This window comes from Salmo salar, chromosome ssa25 (genome assembly GCF_905237065.1).
Source record: "Salmo salar chromosome ssa25, Ssal_v3.1, whole genome shotgun sequence".
Taxonomy (NCBI): domain Eukaryota; kingdom Metazoa; phylum Chordata; class Actinopteri; order Salmoniformes; family Salmonidae; genus Salmo; species Salmo salar.
In genome coordinates this window covers 49,815,968-49,840,323 of record NC_059466.1, presented here as the reverse complement: position 1 = coordinate 49,840,323, position 24,356 = coordinate 49,815,968, and the positions used below count along the sequence as shown (strand labels likewise).

The following is a 24,356-nucleotide window of genomic DNA, read 5'->3' as shown; positions in this document are numbered from 1 at the left end:
TGTTCTATATAGAATGTTAGAATGAGATCACCATTGAACTGTTCTATACAGAATGTTAGAATGAGATCACCATTGAACTGTTCTATACAGAATGAGATCACCATTGAACTGTTCTATATAGAATGTTAGAATGATATCACCATTGAACTGTTCTATACAGAATGTTAGAATGAGATCACCATTGAACTGTTCTATACAGAATGTTAAAAATAGATCACCATTGAACTGTTCTATACAGAATGTTAGAATGAGATCACCATTGAACTGTTCTATATAGAATGTTAGAATGAGATCACCATAGAACTGTTCTATATAGAATGTTAAAAATAGATCACCATTGAACTGTTCTATACAGAATGTTAGAATGATATCACCATTGAACTGTTCTATATAGAATGTTAGAATTAGATCACCATTGAGCTGTTCTATATAGAATGTTAGAATTAGATCACCATTGAGCTGTTCTATATAGAATGTTAGAATGAGATCACCATTGAACTGTTCTATATAGAATGTTAGAATGAGATCACCATTGAACTGTTCTATACAGAATGTTAGAATGATATCACCATTGAACTGTTCTATACAGAATGTTAGAATGAGATCACCATTGAACTGTTCTATACAGAATGTTAGAATTAGATCACCATTGAGCTGTTCTATATAGAATGTTAGAATGAGATCACCATTGAGCTGTTCTATATAGAATGTTAGAATGAGATCACCATTGAACTGTTCTATATAGAATGTTAGAATGAGATCACCATTGAACTGTTCTATATAGAATGTTAGAATGAGATCACCATTGAACTGTTCTATATAGAATGTTAGAATGAGATCACCATTGAGCTGTTCTATATAGAATGTTAGAATGAGATCACCATTGAACTGTTCTATACAGAATGTTAGAATGAGATCACCATTGAACTGTTCTATACAGAATGTTAGAATGAGATCACCATTGAACTGTTCTATATAGAATGAGATCACCATTGAACTGTTCTATATAGAATGTTAGAATGAGATCACCATTGAACTGTTCTATATAGAATGTTAGAATGAGATCACCATTGAACTGTTCTATATAGAATGTTAGAATGAGATCACCATTGAACTGTTCTATATAGAATGTTAAAGATAGATCACCATTGAACTGTTCTATATAGAATGTTAGAATGAGATCACCATTGAACTGTTCTATATAGAATGTTAAAAATAGATCACCATTGAACTGTTCTATATAGAATGTTAGAATGAGATCACCATTGAACTGTTCTATATAGAATGTTAGAATGAGATCACCATTGAACTGTTCTATATAGAATGTTAGAATGAGATCACCATTGAACTGTTCTATATAGAATGAGATCACCATTGAACTGTTCTATATAGAATGTTAGAATGAGATCACCATTGAACTGTTCTATATAGAATGTTAGAATGAGATCACCATTGAACTGTTCTATATAGAATGTTAGAATGAGATCACCATTGAACTGTTCTATACAGAATGTTAAAAATAGATCACCATTGAGCTGTTCTATATAGAATGTTAAAAATAGATCACCATTGAACTGTTCTATATAGAATGTTAGAATGAGATCACCATTGAACTGTTCTATACAGAATGTTAGAATGAGATCACCATTGAACTGTTCTATACAGAATGTTAGAATGAGATCACCATTGAACTGTTCTATACAGAATGTTAGAATGAGATCACCATTGAACTGTTCTATACAGAATGTTAGAATGAGATCACCATTGAACTGTTCTATACAGAATGTTAGAATGAGATCACCATTGAACTGTTCTATATAGAATGTTAGAATGAGATCACCATTGAACTCTTCTATATAGAATGTTAGAATGAGATCACCATTGAACTGTTCTATACAGAATGTTAGAATGAGATCACCATTGAACTGTTCTATATAGAATGTTAGAATGAGATCACCATTGAACTGTTCTATACAGAATGTTAGAATGAGATCACCATTGAGCTGTTCTATATAGAATGTTAGAATGAGGTCACCATTGAACTGTTCTATATAGAATGTTAGAATGAGATCACCATTGAGCTGTTCTATATAGAATGTTAGAATGAGATCACCATTGAGCTGTTCTATATAGAATGTTAGAATGAGGTCACCATTGAACTGTTCTATATAGAATGTTAGAATGAGATCACCATTGAGCTGTTCTATATAGAATGTTAGAATGAGATCACCATTGAGCTGTTCTATATAGAATGTTAGAATGAGATCACCATTGAACTGTTCTATATAGAATGTTAGAATGAGATCACCATTGAACTGTTCTATATAGAATGTTAGAATGAGATCACCATAGCGATAAGACAATAAGGCATGGGACCATAGTGATAGGACAATAAGGGGTGGGACCATAGTGATAGGACAATAAGGCATGGGACCATAGTGATAGGACAATAAGGGGTGGGACCATATTGATAGGACAATAAGGCATGGGACCATAGTGATAGGACAATAAGGCGTGGGACCATAGTGATAGGACAATAAGGCATGGGACCATAGTGATAGGACAATAAGGCATGGGACCATAGTGATAGGACAATAAGGGGTGGGACCATAGCGATAGGACAATAAGGCATGGGACCATAGTGATAGGACAATAAGGCATGGGACCATAGTGATAGGACAATAAGGCATGGGACCATAGTGATGGGACCATAGTGATAGGACAATAAGGCATGGGACCATAGTGATAGGACCATAGTGATAGGACAATAAGGCATGGGACCATAGTGATGGGACCATAGTGATAGGACAATAAGGCATGGGACCATAGTGATAGGACCATAGTGATAGGACAATAAGGCATGGGACCATAGTGATAGGACAATAAGGCATGGGACCATAGTGATAGGACCATAGTGATAGGACCATAGTGATAGGACAATAAGGCATGGGACCATAGTGATGGGACCATAGTGATAGGACAATAAGGCATGGGACCATAGTGATAGGACAATAAGGCATGGGACCATAGTGATAGGACCATAGTGATAGGACAATAAGGCATGGGACCATAGTGATAGGACCATAGTGATAGGACAATAAGGCATGGGACCATAGTGATAGGACCATAGTGATAGGACAATAAGGCATGGGACCATAGTGATAGGACCATAGTGATAGGACAATAAGGCATGGGACCATAGTGATGGGACCATAGTGATAGGACAATAAGGCATGGGACCATAGTGATAGGACCATAGTGATGGGACCATAGTGATAGGACAATAAGGTATGGGACCATAGTGATAGGACCATAGTGATAGGACCATAGTGATAGGACAATAAGGTATGGGACCATAGTGATAGGACCATAGTGATAGGACCATAGTGATAGGACAATAAGGCATGGGACCATAGTGATGGGACCATAGTGATAGGACAATAAGGCATGGGACCATAGTGATAGGACCATAGTGATAGGACCATAGTGATAGGACAATAAGGCATGGGACCATAGTGATAGGACCATAGTGATAGGACAATAAGGCATGGGACCATAGTGATGGGACCATAGTGATAGGACAATAAGGCATGGGACCATAGTGATGGGACCATAGTGATAGGACAATAAGGCATGGGACCATAGTGATGGGACCATAGTGATAGGACAATAAGGCATGGGACCATAGTGATAGGACCATAGTGATAGGACAATAAGGCATGGGACCATAGTGATAGGACCATAGTGATAGGACAATAAGGCATGGGACCATAGTGATAGGACCATAGTGATAGGACCATAGTGATGGGACCATAGTGATAGGACAATAAGGTATGGGACCATAGTGATAGGACCATAGTGATAGGACCATAGTGATAGGACAATAAGGTATGGGACCATAGTGATAGGACAATAAGGCATGGGACCATAGTGATGGGACCATAGTGATAGGACAATAAGGCATGGGACCATAGTGATGGGACCATAGTGATAGGACAATAAGGCATGGAACCATAGTGATGGGACAATAAGGCATGGGACCATAGTGATAGGACCATAGTGATAGGACCATAGTGATAGGACAATAAGGCATGGGACCATAGTGATAGGACCATAGTGATAGGACAATAAGGCATGGGACCATAGTGATAGGACCATAGTGATAGGACCATAGTGATAGGACAATAAGGCATGGGACCATAGTGATAGGACCATAGTGATAGGACAATAAGGCATGGGACCATAGTGATAGGACCATAGTGATAGGACCATAGTGATAGGACAATAAGGCATGGGACCATAGTGATAGGACCATAGTGATAGGACAATAAGGCATGGGACCATAGTGATGGGACCATAGTGATAGGACAATAAGGCATGGGACCATAGTGATAGGACCATAGTGATAGGACCATAGTGATAGGACAATAAGGCATGGGACCATAGTGATAGGACCATAGTGATAGGACCATAGTGATAGGACAATAAGGCATGGGACCATAGTGATAGGACCATAGTGATAGGACAATAAGGCATGGGACCATAGTGATAGGACCATAGTGATAGGACAATAAGAGCAAGTCATACCATCTTCTCCATCCTCATTGAAGTCTCCGACGGTCACAGAGTAACCTGAAAGTAAAAAAAAATAACATTTGAATGAGTTTAACAAACTAAAAGATATGATGCCAAAAGAGTTAAGTGCCTTTAGTTGTCAATGTTTTTAGCGGAGCTGGGGTCTCCTTATCCCCCAGCAGCCAAATTGAACGCTCTGCACCTTTTTGGTGACATTTTATTGACAACGACCTATAGCGTGAAAACATATTTCAAACTGTAACGTTGATATCATGGAGGGTCATCCTGTATAGCCTCAAAACATGGTTCAAACTGTAACGTTGATATCATGGAGGGTCATCCTGTATAGCCTCAAAACATGGTTCAAACTGTAATGTTGATATCGTGGAGGGTCATCCTGTATAGCCTCAAAACATGGTTCAAACTGTAACGTTGATATCGTGGAGGGTCATCCTGTATAGCCTCAAAACATGGTTCAAACTGTAATGTTGATATCGTGGAGGGTCATCCTGTATAGCCTCAAAACATGGTTCAAACTGTAACGTTGATATCGTGGAGGGTCATCCTGTATAGCCTCAAAACATGGTTCAAACTGTAACGTTGATATCATGGAGGGTCATCCTGTATAGCCTCAAAACATGGTTCAAACTGTAACGTTGATATCATGGAGGGTCATCCTGTATAGCCTCAAAACATGGTTCAAACTGTAACGTTGATATCATGGAGGGTCATCCTGTATAGCCTCAAAACATGGTTCAAACTGTAATGTTGATATCGTGGAGGGTCATCCTGTATAGCCTCAAAACATGGTTCAAACTGTAATGTTGATATCGTGGAGGGTCATCCTGTATAGCCTCAAAACATGGTTCAAACTGTAACGTTGATATCATGGAGGGTCATCCTGTATAGCCTCAAAACATGGTTCAAACTGTAATGTTGATATCATGGAGGGTCATCCTGTATAGCCTCAAAACATGGTTCAAACTGTAACGTTGATATCATGGAGGGTCATCCTGTATAGCCTCAAAACATGGTTCAAACTGTAATGTTGATATCGTGGAGGGTCATCCTGTATAGCCTCAAAACATATTTCAAACTGTAATGTTGATATCGTGGAGGGTCATCCTGTATAGCCTCAAAACATGGTTCAAACTGTAATGTTGATATCGTGGAGGGTCATCCTGTATAGCCTCAAAACATGGTTCAAACTGTAACGTTGATATCATGGAGGGTCATCCTGTATAGCCTCAAAACATGGTTCAAACTGTAATGTTGATATCGTGGAGGGTCATCCTGTATAGCCTCAAAACATGGTTCAAACTGTAATGTTGATATCGTGGAGGGTCATCCTGTATAGCCTCAAAACATGGTTCAAACTGTAACGTTGATATCATGGAGGGTCATCCTGTATAGCCTCAAAACATGGTTCAAACTGTAATGTTGATATCATGGAGGGTCATCCTGTATAGCCTCAAAACATGGTTCAAACTGTAATGTTGATATCGTGGAGGGTCATCCTGTATAGCCTCAAAACATGGTTCAAACTGTAATGTTGATATCGTGGAGGGTCATCCTGTATAGCCTCAAAACATATTTCAAACTGTAATGTTGATATCGTGGAGGGTCATCCTGTATAGCCTCAAAACATGGTTCAAACTGTAATGTTGATATCGTGGAGGGTCATCCTGTATAGCCTCAAAACATGGTTCAAACTGTAACGTTGATATCATGGAGGGTCATCCTGTATAGCCTCAAAACATGGTTCAAACTGTAACGTTGATATCATGGAGGGTCATCCTGTATAGCCTCAAAACATGGTTCAAACTGTAACGTTGATATCGTGGAGGGTCATCCTGTATAGCCTCAAAACATATTTCAAACTGTAATGTTGATATCGTGGAGGGTCATCCTGTATAGCCTCAAAACATGGTTCAAACTGTAATGTTGATATCGTGGAGGGTCATCCTGTATAGCCTCAAAACATGGTTCAAACTGTAACGTTGATATCATGGAGGGTCATCCTGTATAGCCTCAAAACATGGTTCAAACTGTAATGTTGATATCGTGGAGGGTCATCCTGTATAGCCTCAAAACATGGTTCAAACTGTAATGTTGATATCGTGGAGGGTCATCCTGTATAGCCTCAAAACATGGTTCAAACTGTAATGTTGATATCGTGGAGGGTCATCCTGTATAGCCTCAAAACATGTTTCAAACTGTAATGTTGATATCGTGGAGGGTCATCCTGTATAGCCTCAAAACATGGTTCAAACTGTAATGTTGATATCGTGGAGGGTCATCCTGTATAGCCTCAAAACATGGTTCAAACTGTAACGTTGATATCATGGAGGGTCATCCTGTATAGCCTCAAAACATGGTTCAAACTGTAACGTTGATATCGTGGAGGGTCATCCTGTATAGCCTCAAAACATGGTTCAAACTGTAACGTTGATATCGTGGAGGGTCATCCTGTATAGCCTCAAAACATGGTTCAAACTGTAACGTTGATATCGTGGAGGGTCATCCTGTATAGCCTCAAAACATGGTTCAAACTGTAACGTTGATATCGTGGAGGGTCATCCTGTATAGCCTCAAAACATGGTTCAAACTGTAACGTTGATATCGTGGAGGGTCATCCTGTATAGCCTCAAAACATGGTTCAAACTGTAATGTTGATATCGTGGAGGGTCATCCTGTATAGCCTCAAAACATGGTTCAAACTGTAACGTTGATATCATGGAGGGTCATCCTGTATAGCCTCAAAACATGGTTCAAACTGTAACGTTGATATCATGGAGGGTCATCCTGTATAGCCTCAAAACATGGTTCAAACTGTAACGTTGATATCGTGGAGGGTCATCCTGTATAGCCTCAAAACATATTTCAAACTGTAATGTTGATATCGTGGAGGGTCATCCTGTATAGCCTCAAAACATGGTTCAAACTGTAATGTTGATATCGTGGAGGGTCATCCTGTATAGCCTCAAAACATGGTTCAAACTGTAACGTTGATATCATGGAGGGTCATCCTGTATAGCCTCAAAACATGGTTCAAACTGTAATGTTGATATCATGGAGGGTCATCCTGTATAGCCTCAAAACATGGTTCAAACTGTAATGTTGATATCGTGGAGGGTCATCCTGTATAGCCTCAAAACATGGTTCAAACTGTAATGTTGATATCGTGGAGGGTCATCCTGTATAGCCTCAAAACATATTTCAAACTGTAATGTTGATATCGTGGAGGGTCATCCTGTATAGCCTCAAAACATGGTTCAAACTGTAATGTTGATATCGTGGAGGGTCATCCTGTATAGCCTCAAAACATGGTTCAAACTGTAACGTTGATATCATGGAGGGTCATCCTGTATAGCCTCAAAACATGGTTCAAACTGTAACGTTGATATCGTGGAGGGTCATCCTGTATAGCCTCAAAACATGGTTCAAACTGTAACGTTGATATCGTGGAGGGTCATCCTGTATAGCCTCAAAACATGGTTCAAACTGTAACGTTGATATCATGGAGGGTCATCCTGTATAGCCTCAAAACATGGTTCAAACTGTAACGTTGATATCGTGGAGGGTCATCCTGTATAGCCTCAAAACATGGTTCAAACTGTAACGTTGATATCGTGGAGGGTCATCCTGTATAGCCTCAAAACATGGTTCAAACTGTAACGTTGATATCGTGGAGGGTCATCCTGTATAGCCTCAAAACATGGTTCAAACTGTAACGTTGATATCGTGGAGGGTCATCCTGTATAGCCTCAAAACATGGTTCAAACTGTAACGTTGATATCGTGGAGGGTCATCCTGTATAGCCTCAAAACATGGTTCAAACTGTAACGTTGATATCGTGGAGGGTCATCCTGTATAGCCTCAAAACATGGTTCAAACTGTAACGTTGATATCGTGGAGGGTCATCCTGTATAGCCTCAAAACATGGTTCAAACTGTAACGTTGATATCATGGAGGGTCATCCTGTATAGCCTCAAAACATGGTTCAAACTGTAACGTTGATATCGTGGAGGGTCATCCTGTATAGCCTCAAAACATGGTTCAAACTGTAACGTTGATATCGTGGAGGGTCATCCTGTATAGCCTCAAAACATGGTTCAAACTGTAACGTTGATATCATGGAGGGTCATCCTGTATAGCCTCAAAACATGGTTCAAACTGTAACGTTGATATCATGGAGGGTCATCCTGTATAGTGTATAGTGTATATATCCTGTAACGTTGATATCGTGGAGGGTCATCCTGTATAGTGTATAGTGTATATATCCTGTAACGTTGATATCGTGGAGGGTCATCCTGTATAGCCTCAAAACATGGTTCAAACTGTAACGTTGATATCGTGGAGGGTCATCCTGTATAGTGTATAGTGTATATATCCTGTAACGTTGATATCGTGGAGGGTCATCCTGTATAGTGTATAGTGTATATATCCTGTAATGTTGATATCATGGAGGGTCATCCTGTATAGTGTATAGTGTATATATCCTGTAACGTTGATATCGTGGAGGGTCAGTCCTGTATAGTGTATAGTGTATATATCCTGTAATGTTGATATCATGGAGGGTCATCCTGTATAGTGTATAGTGTATATATCCTGTAACGTTGATATCATGGAGGGTCATCCTGTATAGTGTATAGTGTATATATCCTGTAACGTTGATATCGTGGAGGGTCAGTCCTGTATAGTGTATAGTGTATATATCCTGTAACGTTGATATCGTGGAGGGTCATCCTGTATAGTGTATAGTGTATATATCCTGTAACGTTGATATCGTGGAGGGTCATCCTGTATAGTGTATAGTGTATATATCCTGTAATGTTGATATCGTGGAGGGTCATCCTGTATAGTGTATAGTGTATATATCCTGTAATGTTGATATCGTGGAGGGTCATCCTGTATAGTGTATAGTGTATATATCCTGTAACGTTGATATCGTGGAGGGTCAGTCCTGTATAGTGTATAGTGTATATATCCTGTAACGTTGATATCATGGAGGGTCAGTCCTGTATAGTGTATAGTGTATATATCCTGTAACGTTGATATCGTGGAGGGTCATCCTGTATAGTGTATAGTGTATATATCCTGTAACGTTGATATCGTGGAGGGTCATCCTGTATAGTGTATAGTGTATATATCCTGTAACGTTGATATCGTGGAGGGTCATCCTGTATAGTGTATAGTGTATATATCCTGTAACGTTGATATCGTGGAGGGTCATCCTGTATAGTGTATAGTGTATATATCCTGTAACGTTGATATCGTGGAGGGTCATCCTGTATAGTGTATAGTGTATATATCCTGTAACGTTGATATCGTGGAGGGTCATCCTGTATAGTGTATAGTGTATATATCCTGTAACGTTGATATCGTGGAGGGTCATCCTGTATAGTGTATAGTGTATATATCCTGTAACGTTGATATCGTGGAGGGTCATCCTGTATAGTGTATAGTGTATATATCCTGTAACGTTGATATCGTGGAGGGTCATCCTGTATAGTGTATAGTGTATATATCCTGTAACGTTGATATCGTGGAGGGTCATCCTGTATAGTGTATAGTGTATATATCCTGTAATGTTGATATCGTGGAGGGTCATCCTGTATAGTGTATAGTGTATATATCCTGTAACGTTGATATCGTGGAGGGTCATCCTGTATAGTGTATAGTGTATATATCCTGTAACGTTGATATCGTGGAGGGTCATCCTGTATAGTGTATAGTGTATATATCCTGTAACGTTGATATCGTGGAGGGTCATCCATGTATAGTGTATAGTGTATATATCCTGTAACGTTGATATCGTGGAGGGTCATCCTGTATAGTGTATAGTGTATATATCCTGTAACGTTGATATCGTGGAGGGTCATCCTGTATAGTGTATAGTGTATATATCCTGTAACGTTGATATCGTGGAGGGTCATCCTGTATAGTGTATAGTGTATATATCCTGTAACGTTGATATCGTGGAGGGTCAGTCCTGTATAGTGTATAGTGTATATATCCTGTAACGTTGATATCGTGGAGGGTCAGTCCATGCATCCATAGATCTGTCTATACATTGAGATCGGTTAATTTTCCATCACACAGCTTTTTACCTAAAAAGTGGCAGGGAGAACACATTATTGTTTCAACTTCAGATTGCCCCCTTTAAAAAAAACACTACTTCAGAACATGCAAATCAAAGTGAACAAAACATATTTAACCAGACAATGGGGGGTGCATCCCAAATGGTACCCTTTTCCCTATATAGTGCCCTACTTTAGACCAGAGCACATAGGGCACCCTATTCCCTATATAGCGCCCTACTTTAGACCAGAGCCCATAGGGCTCCCTATTCCCTATATATAGCGCCCTACTTTAGACCAGAGCCCATAGGGCACCCTATTCCCTATATAGTGCCCTACTTTTGACCAGAGCTCATAGGGCACCCTATTCCCTATATAGTGCCCTACTTTAGACCAGAGCACATAGGGCACCCTATTCCCTATATAGTGCCCTACTTTAGACCAGAGCCCATAGGGCACCCTATTCCCTATATATAGCGCCCTACTTTAGACCAGAGCACATAGGGCACCCTATTCCCTATATATAGTGCCCTACTTTAGACCAGAGCACATAGGGCACCCTATTCCCTATATAGCGCCCTACTTTAGACCAGAGCACATAGGGCACCCTATTCCCTATATAGTGCCCTACTTTAGACCAGAGCTCATAGGGCACCCTATTCCCTATATATAGTGCCCTACTTTAGACCAGGTGCCATTTGGGACTCACACAGAAATCAGATTTACCTAAATAACTGTCATCGTACTGAGCGCTGGCAGACTTGGTGGTCAGCTGGTTACTGTAAGGGGTGTAGTAGTGGTTGTTGAACCGGGCGATGATCTCAGAGATATCGTCGCTGATCAGCTGACCTGTGGTAATAAAATACAGCAGAACATCATCGTCACACACAGAAAACGTAAATCGACAGCCTCGTTCCACGTCAACCTTTTCTAATGAAACAAAAGCCGCGAGAGAGAGAGAGTGGTTCGTAGGGATCAGGTGATTAGGGAGGGGTGAGAGGTCAAATAAATGTTCCGGAATGGCTTGTCTAATAGGTGGGAAAAGTGCTCCTGTGTGTAATCGTTCACAGTACCTAACAAATCTAATATACAGTGCATCCGTGGTAACAAACAATGTCTGTGTAGTTCTATGTATAACATTCAGAAAGAATCCCTTTACTGCTGTCCTCCTAAAGCCCCAGTCTGTGGTAACCATACAGCAGGTAAAGCCCCAGTCTGTGGTAACCATACAGCAGGTAAAGCCCCAGTCTGTGGTAACCATACAGCAGGTAAAGCCCCAGTCTGTGGTAACCACACAGCAGGTACAGCCCCAGTCTGTGGTAACCACACAGCAGGTAAAGCCCCAGTCTGTGGTAACCACACAGCAGGTACAGCCCCAGTCTGTGGTAACCATACAGCAGGTAAAGCCCCAGTCTGTGGTAACCACACAGCAGGTAAAGCCCCAGTCTGTGGTAACCATACAGCAGGTAAAGCCCCAGTCTGTGGTAACCACACAGCAAGTAAAGCCCCAGTCTGTGGTAACCATACAGCAGGTAAAGCCCCAGTCTGTGGTAACCATACAGCAGGTAAAGCCCCAGTCTGTGGTAACCATACAGCAGGTAAAGCCCCAGTCTGTGGTAACCATACAGCAGGTAAAGCCCCAGTCTGTGGTAACCATACAGCAGGTAAAGCCCCAGTCTGTGGTAACCATACAGCAGGTAAAGCCCCAGTCTGTGGTAACCATACAGCAGGTAAAGCCCCAGTCTGTGGTAACCACACAGCAGGTAAAGCCCCAGTCTGTGGTAACCATACAGCAGGTAAAGCCCCAGTCTGTGGTAACCATACAGCAGGTACAGCCCCAGTATGTGGTAACCACACAGCAGGTACAGCCCCAATCTGTGGTAACCATACAGCAACTAAAGCCCCAGTCTGTGGTAACCATACAGCAGGTAAAGCCCCAGTCTGTGGTAACCACACAGCAGCTACAGCCCCAGTCTGTGGTAACCATACAGCAGGTACAGCCCCAGTCTGTGGTAACCACACAGCAGGTAAAGCCCCAGTCTGTGGTAACCATACAGCAGGTAAAGCCCCAGTCTGTGGTAACCACACAGCAGGTAAAGCCCCAGTCTGTGGTAACCATACAGCAGGTAAAGCCCCAGTATGTGGTAACCATACAGCAGTTACAGCCCCAATCTGTGGTAACCATACAGCAGGTACAGCCCCAGTCTGTGGTAACCACACAGCAGGTAAAGCCCCAGTCTGTGGTAACCACACAGCAGGTACAGCCCCAGTCTGTGGTAACCACACAGCAGGTAAAGCCCCAGTCTGTGGTAACCACACAGCAGGTACAGCCCCAGTCTGTGGTAACCATACAGCAACTAAAGCCCCAGTCTGTGGTAACCATACAGCAACTAAAGCCCCAGTCTGTGGTAACCATACAGCAGGTAAAGCCCCAGTCTGTGGTAACCACACAGCAGGTACAGCCCCAGTCTGTGGTAACCATACAGCAGGTAAAGCCCCAGTCTGTGGTAACCATACAGCAGGTACAGCCCCAGTCTGTGGTAACCACACAGCAGGTAAAGCCCCAGTCTGTGGTAACCACACAGCAGGTAAAGCCCCAGTCTGTGGTAACCATACAGCAGGTACAGCCCCAGTCTGTGGTAACCACACAGCAGGTAAAGCCCCAGTCTGTGGTAACCATACAGCAGGTAAAGCCCCAGTCTGTGGTAACCATACAGCAGGTACAGCCCCAGTCTGTGGTAACCACACAGCAGGGAAAGCCCCAGTCTGTGGTAACCACACAGCAGGTAAAGCCCCAGTCTGTGGTAACCACACAGCAGGTACAGCCCCAGTCTGTGGTAACCATACAGCAGGTAAAGCCCCAGTCTGTGGTAACCACACAGCAGGTAAAGCCCCAGTCTGTGGTAACCACACAGCAAGTAAAGTCCCAGTCTGTGGTAACCATATAGCAGGTAAAGCCCCAGTCGGTGGTAACCACACAGCAGGTACAGCCCCAGTCTGTGGTAACCACACAGCAGGTAAAGCCCCAGTCTGTGGTAACCATACAGCAGGTAAAGCCCCAGTCTGTGGTAACCACACAGCAGCTAAAGCCCCAGTCTGTGGTAACCACACAGCAGGTAAAGCCCCAGTCTGTGGTAACCACACAGCAGGTGAAGCCCCAGTCTGTGGTAACCATACAGCAGGTAAAACCCCAGTCTGTGGTAACCATACAGCAGGTAAAGCCCCAGTCTGTGGTAACCATACAGCAGGTAAAGCCCCAGTCTGTGGTAACCATACAGCAGGTAAAACCCCAGTCTGTGGTAACCATACAGCAGGTAAAGCCCCAGTCGGTGGTAACCACACAGCAGGTAAAGCCCCAGTCTGTGGTAACCACACAGCAGGTAAAGCCCCAGTCGGTGGTAACCACACAGCAGGTAAAGCCCCAGTCTGTGGTAACCACACAGCAGGTAAAGCCCCAGTCTGTGGTAACCATACAGCAGGTACAGCCCCAGTCTGTGGTAACCATACAGCAGGTACAGCCCCAGTCTGTGGTAACCATACAGCAGGTAAAACCCCAGTCTGTGGTAACCACACAGCAGGGAAAGCCCCAGTCTGTGGTAACCACACAGCAGGTACAGCCCCAGTCTGTGGTAACCACACAGCAGGTACAGCCCCAGTCTGTGGTAACCACACAGCAGGTACAGCCCCAGTCTGTGGTAACCATACAGCAGGTAAAGCCCCAGTCTGTGGTAACCACACAGCAGGTAAAGCCCCAGTCTGTGGTAACCACACAGCAGGAACAGCCCCAGTCTGTGGTAACCATACAGCAGGTACAGCCCCAGTCTGTGGTAACCACACAGCAGGTACAGCCCCAGTCTGTGGTAACCACACAGCAGGTACAGCCCCAGTCTGTGGTAACCACACAGCAGGTACAGCCCCAGTCTGTGGTAACCACACAGCAAGTAAAGCCCCAGTCTGTGGTAACCATACAGCAGGTAAAACCCCAGTCTGTGGTAACCACACAGCAGGGAAAGCCCCAGTCTGTGGTAACCACACAGCAGGTACAGCCCCAGTCTGTGGTAACCACACAGCAGGTACAGCCCCAGTCTGTGGTAACCACACAGCAGGTACAGCCCCAGTCTGTGGTAACCACACAGCAGGTACAGCCCCAGTCTGTGGTAACCATACAGCAGGTAAAGCCCCAGTCTGTGGTAACCACACAGCAGGAACAGCCCCAGTCTGTGGTAACCATACAGCAGGTACAGCCCGGACAAGACCAGGCTGGCACAGCACCCATACAAATGTTGACAGCACAGCACCCATACAAATTTCACCCCTCCCTATTCCATTCAATTCACTCGGTGCCTACCCAGCACAGCAGCAGCCAATGAGCCGTCCTGTTAAAAACATCTTTGTCCGTTTTAAAAAGGGCTGTATTTGCTAATTTGTCCTAGCAGCACACCTAAAGGAAACATGATGAACGAATAACGACCTAGAGTCAGCAGAAAACAAAAGTGTGGTTAACTGAAACGGCTGTTAGCCTGGGACAAACATGGGATTGGCCTGATTTTCTCTAGAACGCTGTAGAGGTTGGGGCCAGCCCTGGGTTCAAATAGTATTTGAAAGTGAACATAAATGATCTCGGCTTGATTATGCTTGCCGGGCACAATTTAACCAATAGAATAGTCCCCAAAAGTGCAAACCCCCTACCCATCTGGCAATCCAGGCCTGTCCGAAGCAAATGCTCAAAAGTATTTGAAAGATTCCAAAATGTAGCATTGGAACCCAGGTCCGCTCTGTTGTGGGGGGGGTTGGGGTTGGTGTTGGTGCTGTGAAACAAGGGAGCATTGTAGAGATCTGCTGTGACTATGGAGCAGCCCCATCTCATGGGTATTACCCAGCAAACCCACAGAAACAGCGACTGAGTTGGCACCCTGCCACCATATCAGATAATTCCCTCTCAGCACCGTCGCAGCTCCCCTTAAGAGACAGGGTTTCTAAAAAAAATATATATATATAAAAAAAACTCTAAAAAAAGGGGACTAAATACACAATATATTACAGAACATATAGTTTTCTACAACAAACAATGAAAATAGCATGTAAAAACAATACAAATCGTATGTACGTACTGTTATAATACAATCATCCGGACACTTCCTAGTTACAAGACTTTCTCAACAGTTTCCAGAGTCAGAGAATCTGTCACAGAAATAACAGAACAGTCCCTCCAGCAAGCCAGTGTCATGATTTCAGACTACTGCTCACTGCATTGACAATCACTGCTATAGTTAAACACAGCATTAATGCAACAACAGCTATAGTTAGGCAGTCAGAGCATTACCACAAATACACCGAACGCCTCATCTCAGGGGAGAGCCAAACAGAGCACAATGTGTCTGTCTGATTATGTCCTGTAATAGTGGACCTGCTCAGTAAATATATAGAATTACACATCACTTACCTTCTTGACCTGTTCAGTACACATATAGAATTCATTACACGTCACTTACCTTGCCAATAGAAACTACCAGGGCCTCCAACAACCACCCTGTTGTTCTGAAAGAAAGAAAGAAAGAAAGAAAGAAAGAAAGAAAGAAAGAAAGAAAGAAAGAAAGAAAGAAAGAAAGAAAGAAAGAAAGAAAGAGAGAAGGAGGAGAAAAAGAGGAGAGAGAGTGAGAGGAGAGAGAGAGGAGAGAGAATGAGAGGAGAGAGAGTGAGAGGAGAGAGAGAGAGAGAGAGAGAGAGAGAGAGAGAGAGAGAGAAAGAGAGAGAAAAAGAGAACAAGAAAGAGAGTAGGTTATTCTGAGAAGAAAAAAAACAACACAAAATGATCTGAAACTGAATCCAAGCATTGTATAATAAGTAAGGGCTAATCAATGAAGGGCTATGCGTTCTCTGGATAATAATGAAGGACGTGGAAGGTTGCATTATCTTCCAGAGAACAGCATAGAGCCCCCGAGTTGATTATCCCTTTTATACCATGGCTATAATTTAACACGTTTTACAGCTAGAAATGTGGTAACCAAAACAGACGTGCTAGTTTAGCTAACCAAACCATCAGTCCTAGCTTGTTATTATAAAAAAATATATAATTCAACAACGCCAATAATGTTTTCAATCCGACTTTTGATTTCAAAAGCAGCTCTAACATAGAACATGTAAGAACTATAGCCAAATGAATTCTACCGTGCTGATATACAGTGCATTATAGGGAAACCGAAACAAGTATTGTAAGGACCCTGGGTTTATAAGAGCGGATATCGACTCGGTCGTTTGATCATGTTATGCGGCACAGTCGATAGCGCGGCTGGACTTCGGGCTACAAGGTTGAGGGTTCGAGACCTGCTCCCTGCTTGTTTCATTACATTATTCAACAATTCCATGGCATAATTAGGCAAATGAGGCCCGAGGGGGGTGTGGTGTATATGCACGACACAACGCAGAGTTCTTAGTGTTTTTATTTATCTATTGTTGTATGGAACACAGTAAAGTACACACCTTGACAAAGTCAATACTGAATCCAGCCTGACAGAATCCTTGTCCCTCTGGAGAGTTGGCATCTGTTCAGAGTAACACAAACACAGAACGATTTAATAATCTCTCAATGGTAGACCAGGTGGGGTTATTTATTAAAAAGATATTAGGGTCCATTTCCTGGACCCAAATAAGGCCTAATCCTGGACCAAAAAAAGGCACTTCTTCAATGGAGATTCTCTTGGCTAGTTTCAAGTCACTTACTAGATCGACAGGGAGAGTACTCCACCACGTCTCCTCCTTTCTTCAGGAAACACGTACCGACAGGCTCTCGCTCTGAGAAGCTGTACGTGCTCCACTGGTAGAGAGGTGCACAGGCCTGAGAGACACAAACACCTCATGAGTACAAGTCAACTAACAGCAAGGTCACGCAACAGTCACAGAGATAGATACCTGATGTAAAACTGAAATCCAGACTAAAGTTCTAGGACATAGGGAATCTGTCATGAGACGGTTCGCTAGCTAGCCAACACAATATTTGGTTCTAAAAACGGCATGTTTACCGTCTGACCGTACCGTTCTGAGATAAGGACATGACACTCACCAGGATGTGTTTACCGTCTGACCGTACCGTTCTGAGATAAGGACATGACACTCACCAGGATGTGTTCACCGTCTGACCGTACCGTGGCTCCAAACCACTGGTTGGACTTGAACTCCATCTGAACCCCATCGATATTCTCGCGATCATCTGTGGGAGAAATCATTGTGGGGTTTTAATGAAGAAACACCATCTCTTTAAGGGGTGCCCACCCTTTTTAACAACGCTACTCTACCAACTGTGTCATTTTTCAATAGGGAACAATGTTTTAAAACATTTTGCAACCGGTTATGAAAACAAGCCATCTAGTTAGTGTGGTGGCTAATTTCTGTATTACCAAATGAGGAGAAACAAACTTCACACACCAGTCTGAGTTATACTTAAACTACATCTTTAATAATAAAAGCTTTGCAATAGCAATGACTTTCAATGACGTGCCATTTCTAATGAACCATTGAAAAGTGTCTACACAAAAGTACAAAGATCTTTTATAGCCAAGATACACCCCTCTCAACCTACATGACGAACAACAGATCTTAGGAACATTTCACAAATGGACTTTATAATTGAAAAAGGGAGTATCCCGTAGCCAGATAGCATTCGCTATAAATTATCGTTCAGTTTGGTCCCTAAGACGAGGTTCTAATCTCGTTCCTGGTACTTCATAGTACAAAAACACCAACTCATCCAATGGCATATATCAATTGTCAACTCTAGATACTCCCATCTCAAGTAAAAGCCCTTCTTGACCCCTCTCCTGGACAAGCTCACTGAGGGGAGTGCGCCTCCAGGTCATACACTATCCCAGGATGAGTGCAACATCAGAGAGGACATACAATGGTTCCATACACTGCCATACACCTCCCCCCAATGCCAAAGGAGGGAGTGACTTGCGCACAGACACTGTGGAGACAAGTAATTGGTTCCCCATTAATCACGCCATCCCTTCACATGGTTTAAGAATGGGTAAAGACACATTCACATATGAAGACAATGTTCCATCCTGTCCTCCTCCCTGTCTGATATTCTGCATAGCAACAGAGACATGTAAAAGACAAGTCTGACCTCTCCCCTCTCTGGGCCCCAGGTGACTGAGCCCCAGCTAAGGGAAGAAGTACTAAGTCATGTTTTGCAGAGGGGGTCAAATTCTTATTTCCCTCATTAAAATGCAAATCAATTTATAACATTTTTGACATGTGTTTTTCTGGATTTTTGTTGTTGTTGTTATTCTGTCTCTCACTGTTCAAATAAACCTACCATTAAAATTATAGACTGATCATTTCTTTGTCAGTGGGCAAACGTACAAAATCAGCAGGGGATCAAATACTTCCCCCCCCCCCTCACTCTATGTTTCCCAACTAATTCTGATTCATCCACCACAGTAGTCCCTCCCTGTTTCAGCCCATTTTCTTCCATTTGGTGCCTAACGAACATGCCCCGGAATATCCACAGACAAATAGGACTGGTAGAGATTTGTTATTCCTGATCATTGATAAATTGTAGGCAGCAGCAGCTTTCATCGTCCTCCTGATCAGAGCCTGGAGATCAAACTACATTTTTCCTAGAGGAAATTACTCACAGGCAACACCCTTTAACGACCCCTGTCTAGCAAATACAGATCTAGCTGTGACACACACACACACACCCACACACACGTGTTCCTCAGTGAGGACAGCTGAACCTATAAATGACCTGTACTGTAGGTCCTTTAAGCTCCAGACTTCCTATCAGACTGCTCTGTGGTTAGGGTTAACAATGGTCTTCTTCCACATCTGCCGTCTCGCCACGTGTAAGCCAAGTGAGACTATGGTTATTAACGTGCCTATAACATTATCTTTATATGGGGTGTGTCATGTTGATGTGGAAATTATACATCTTTGTAACAAACTTGAAACATCTCAGATATGACCAACAATTACAAAGACTGTTCAAATATCCTGTTAGCTGCACTGTAACCTTTACGTAGCGAGACACCTGAGAGGAGTCCCCACTTCCATTTTTCAGGGGAAACAGAAGTTGAAAATACTGAAACATCCGCTAAAAAAACGGAAACATCCGCTAAAAACCCGGAAACATCCGCTAACAACCGGAAACATCCGCTAAAAACCTGAAACATCCGCTTTTACTCTGCAGAGAGTAGCTGCAACGTTGCTGATATCAAAACACTACGTGTGTGTTCAGACAGACTTATAGTGGCTTATTGCTTAGTGCCTACAGGGTTAATAAAATGGAGGGTTACCTTAGAGGGGTTACCTTAGAGGGGTTACCTTAGAGGGGTTACCTTAGAGGGGTTACCTTAGAGGGGTTACCTTAGAGGGGTTACCCTTAGAGGGGTTACCTTACTTAGAGGGGTTACCTTAGAGGGGTTACCTTAGAGGGGTTACCTTAGAGGGGTTACCTTAGAGGGGTTACCTTAGAGGGGTTACCTTAGAGGGGTTACCTTACTTAGAGGGGTTACCTTAGAGGGGTTACCTTAGAGGGGTTACCTTACTTAGAGGGGTTACCTTAGAGGGGTTACCTTAGAGGGGTTACCTTAGAGGGGTTACCTTAGAGGGGTTACCTTACTTAGAGGGGTTACCTTAGAGGGGTTACCTTAGAGAGGTTACCTTAGAGGGGTTACCTTAGAGGGGTTACCTTACTTAGAGGGGTTACCTTACTTAGAGGGGTTACCTTAGAGGGGTTACCTTAGAGGGGTTACCTTAGAGGGGTTACCTTAGAGGGGTTACCTTAGAGGGGTTACCTTACTTAGAGGGGTTACCTTAGAGGGGTTACCTTAGAGGGGTTACCTTACTTAGAGGGGTTACCTTAGAGGGGTTACCTTAGAGGGGTTACCTTAGAGGGGTTACCTTAGAGGGGTTACCTTAGAGGGGTTACCTTAGAGGGGTTACCTTACTTAGAGGGGTTACCTTAGAGGGGTTACCTTAGAGGGGTTACGCAGCTCTGTGCAGACATGGGGAGAGAGTTCTATTGTACGCAGCTCTGTGCAGAGACACAGGGAGAGAGTTCTATTGTACGCAGCTCTGTGCTGAGACAGGGAGAGAGTTCTATTGTACGCAGCTCTGTGCAGACACAGGGAGAGAGTTCTATTGTACGCAGCTCTGTGCAGAAACACAGGGAGAGAGTTATATTGTACGCAGCTCTGTGCAGAGACACAGGGAAAGAGTTCTATTGTACGCAGCTCTGTGCAGAGACACAGGGAGAGAGTTCTATTGTACGCAGCTCTGTGCAGACACAGGGAGAGAGTTCTATTGTACGCAGCTCTGTGCAGACACAGGGAGAGAGTATTATTGTACGCAGCTCTGTGCAGAAACACAGGGAGAGAGTTCTATTGTACGCAGCTCTGTGCAGAGACACAGGGAGAGAGTTCTATTGTACGCAGCTCTGTGCTGAGACAGGGAGAGAGTTCTATTGTACGCAGCTCTGTGCTGAGACAGGGAGAGAGTTCTATTGTACGCAGCTCTGTGCAGACACAGGGAGAGAGTTCTATTGTATGCAGCTCTGTGCTGAGACAGGGAGAGAGTTCTATTGTACGCAGCTCTGTGCAGAAACACAGGGAGAGAGTTCTATTGTACGCAGTTCTGTGCAGACACAGGGAGAGAGTTCTATTGTACGCAGCTCTGTGCAGAGACACAGGGAGAGAGTTCTATTGTACGCAGCTCTGTGCTGAGACAGGGAGAGAGTTCTATTGTACGCAGCTCTGTGCAGACACAGGGAGAGAGTTCTATTGTACGCAGCTCTGTGCTGAGACAGGGAGAGAGTTCTATTGTACGCAGCTCTGTGCAGACACAGGGAGAGAGTTCTATTGTACGCAGCTCTGTGCTGAGACAGGGAGAGAGTTCTATTGTACGCAGCTCTGTGCAGACACAGGGAGAGAGTTCTATTGTACGCAGCTCTGTGCAGACACGGGGAGAAAGTTTCATATCTGACACACGTGGGAGGATACTTACTACCCTTCAGTGAAAACATACCACAGAGCTCTGTTCCTGTCGAACCACGACTAAAGCAAAACTCATAGGAACAACAGCTAGGTCCTCCATGTTTCAGACTAGAGCACCAGTTAGAGAGGAGTAACATCCCAGCTCCTGTCTAGCTCTAACCCAGACTAGAGCACCAGTTATAGAGGAGTAACATCCCAGCTCCTGTCTAGCTCTAACCCAGACTAGAGCACCAGTTATAGAGGAGTAACATCCCAGCTCCTGTCTAGCTCTAACCCAGACTAGAGCACCAGTTATAGAGGAGTAACATCCCAGCTCCTGTCTAGCTCTAACCCAGACTAGAGCACCAGTTATAGAGGAGTAACATCCCAGCTCCTGTCTAGCTCTAACCCAGACTAGAGCACCAGTTATAGAGGAGTAACATCCCAGCTCCTGTCTAGCTCTAACCCAGACTAGAGCACCAGTTATAGAGGAGTAACATCCCAGCTCCTGTCTAGCTCTAACCCAGACTAGAGCACCAGTTATAGAGGAGTAACATCCCAGCTCCTGTCTAGCTCTAACCCAGACTAGAGCACCAGTTATAGAGGAGTAAGTAACATCCCAGCTGTCCCCTCCTCTAGCCCGGTGACTAGACCCTTGGTTGCACCTGGTCAAACATTACACCCATCCCTGGGTCCTCTATAATTATAGTTATTCTAATATAGAGACTGTCTGGACAGCTGTAGAAATATATATGTCAGTTTAACCTGTCTTACCCTGAGGAAGATTATGGACAGCTGTAAATATATCTGCCAGTTTAGCATGTCTAACCCTGAGAAAGACTCAGTGCCCAAAACATTGGTTCTCCAATAACTCAATGGGTATAAATAGTTGGCTCTAATTTGGATTTATTTTTTGTTCCTAAAGGTTTGCCTGTCCATCAAGAGTAGACTGACAGAACTGGAAAACAATATCTCATCTAACTGGGACAATCCAGGGAAGAACAGTCAGCAGGAGAAAGACTTCCAGACCATGTGGTTTTAGTAAGATACTTTGGTAATGGCCAAGCGGGATAAAACCCCCCTGAGCGCACACTAATTACAGTACCCCCCTGGCCCAAGGCTGCTTCGACACTAACACTAATCTAAACCAATGGCTGAGACAGCCTCACCTCTCAGTCTGCAGGATGACGATCAGCCATCACAAAGGCACCCATTGTAACCATGTCGACACTTACAGTATCACAATACAACCAGGAGACCACTCAGGCACTGACTGGCAAACCATCATAAAAATGGCAGCAAAGGGAGGGAAAATATGGATAAACGATGACATGGAAACATATTTTGCATTTCTTCACTTTGGAGTTGTTTCCTAGTAACACAGGCAGAGTGTGGTTCAGACTTGGAAATAGTCACTTTTCTTCTACTTTTCCAATAGTCTAGACTAGACTACAGTGGGCTTAGTCACTGGAATAGGGAAGTCATTCAATCTGTAGTTAAAGTCTGCACTTGAGCAAAATCATTTTACTCTACAGTTGCCTATTAAAACATACAAACAAACAAACGAACGAACGCTAGAAGGCAAACGATCAAAGTTGCACTGATAAAGAGTGGTGTAAATTGCACAGGATAAACTGATATATAAGCCAATGTTCTCCTAAATAGCTTAAAGTGTGTCATTCATGGGGCTTGGTTTTGCATTGTGTGTGTGTGTGTGTGTGTGTGTGTGTGTGTGTGTGTGTGTGTGTGTGTGTGTGTGTGTGTGTGTGTGTGTGTGTGTGTGTGTGTGTGTGTGTGTGTGTGTTTGTTAGTTTGTTTGTGCTGGGACAAACCCATAAGATGGACTGAAGTGCTGTAGTGTAAATATTAGTATACGCCATGATGCATGTCTGTCTGCAATGGATGCTTCAAGAAATAACAAGTTACTGACTCATACGCCCCCTGTTATAATGCAGAGCAGACAGTCCTTTAAAGGTGCTGGGACTCCTCTCTCTCTCTATGTCTCTCTCTCTCTCTCTCTCTCTCTCTCTCTCTCTATGTCTCTCTCTCTCTCTCTCTCTCTCTATGTCTCTCTCTATGTCTCTCTCTATGTCTCTCTCTATGTCTCTCTCTCTCTCTCTATGTCTCTCTCTATGTCTCTCTCTATGTCTCTCTCTCTCTCTCTATGTCTCTCTCTCTCTCTATGTCTCTCTCTATGTCTGTCTCTATGTCTCTCTCTCTCTATGTCTCTATGTCTCTCTGTCTCTATGTCTCTCTCTATGTCTCTCTCTATGTCTCTCTCTCTCTATGTCTCTATGTCTCTCTGTCTCTATGTCTCTCTCTATGTCTCTCTCTATGTCTCTCTCTCTCTCTCTCTATGTCTCTCTCTCTCTATGTCTCTCTCTATGTCTCTCTCTATGTCTCTCTCTCTCTCTCTCTCTCTATGTCTCTCTCTCTCTCTCTCTCTATGTCTCTCTCTATGTCTCTCTCTCTCTCTCTCTATGTCTCTCTCTATGTCTCTCTATGTCTCTCTCTATGTCTCTCTCTATGTCTCTCTCTCTCTCTATGTCTCTCTCTATGTCTCTCTATGTCTCTCTCTATGTCTCTCTATGTCTCTCTCTATGTCTCTCTCTCTCTCTATGTCTCTCTCTATGTCTCTCTCTATGTCTCTCTCTATGTCTCTCTCTGTCTCTCTCTATGTCTCTCTCTATGTCTCTCTCTATGTCTCTCTCTATGTCTCTCTCTA

At 43.3% G+C, this 24,356-nt stretch overlaps 1 protein-coding gene across 1 annotated transcript in view; it reads right to left on the bottom strand.

Annotated features, from left to right (window-relative positions):
• The window catches only part of LOC106586912 (integrin alpha-V), an 89,813-nt gene that overhangs the window by 62,311 nt on the left and 3,146 nt on the right, over nucleotides 1–24,356 (bottom strand). Inside the window, exons 3-8 of the mRNA XM_045707873.1 lie at nucleotides 17,774–17,865; nucleotides 17,379–17,493; nucleotides 17,139–17,200; nucleotides 16,151–16,196; nucleotides 11,385–11,507; nucleotides 4,588–4,632 (exon numbers count right to left, since the gene is read on the bottom strand). Of these exons, the coding sequence (XP_045563829.1) occupies nucleotides 4,588–4,632; nucleotides 11,385–11,507; nucleotides 16,151–16,196; nucleotides 17,139–17,200; nucleotides 17,379–17,493; nucleotides 17,774–17,865 (483 nt within the window). The remainder of the gene's footprint in view (nucleotides 1–4,587; nucleotides 4,633–11,384; nucleotides 11,508–16,150; nucleotides 16,197–17,138; nucleotides 17,201–17,378; nucleotides 17,494–17,773; nucleotides 17,866–24,356) is intronic.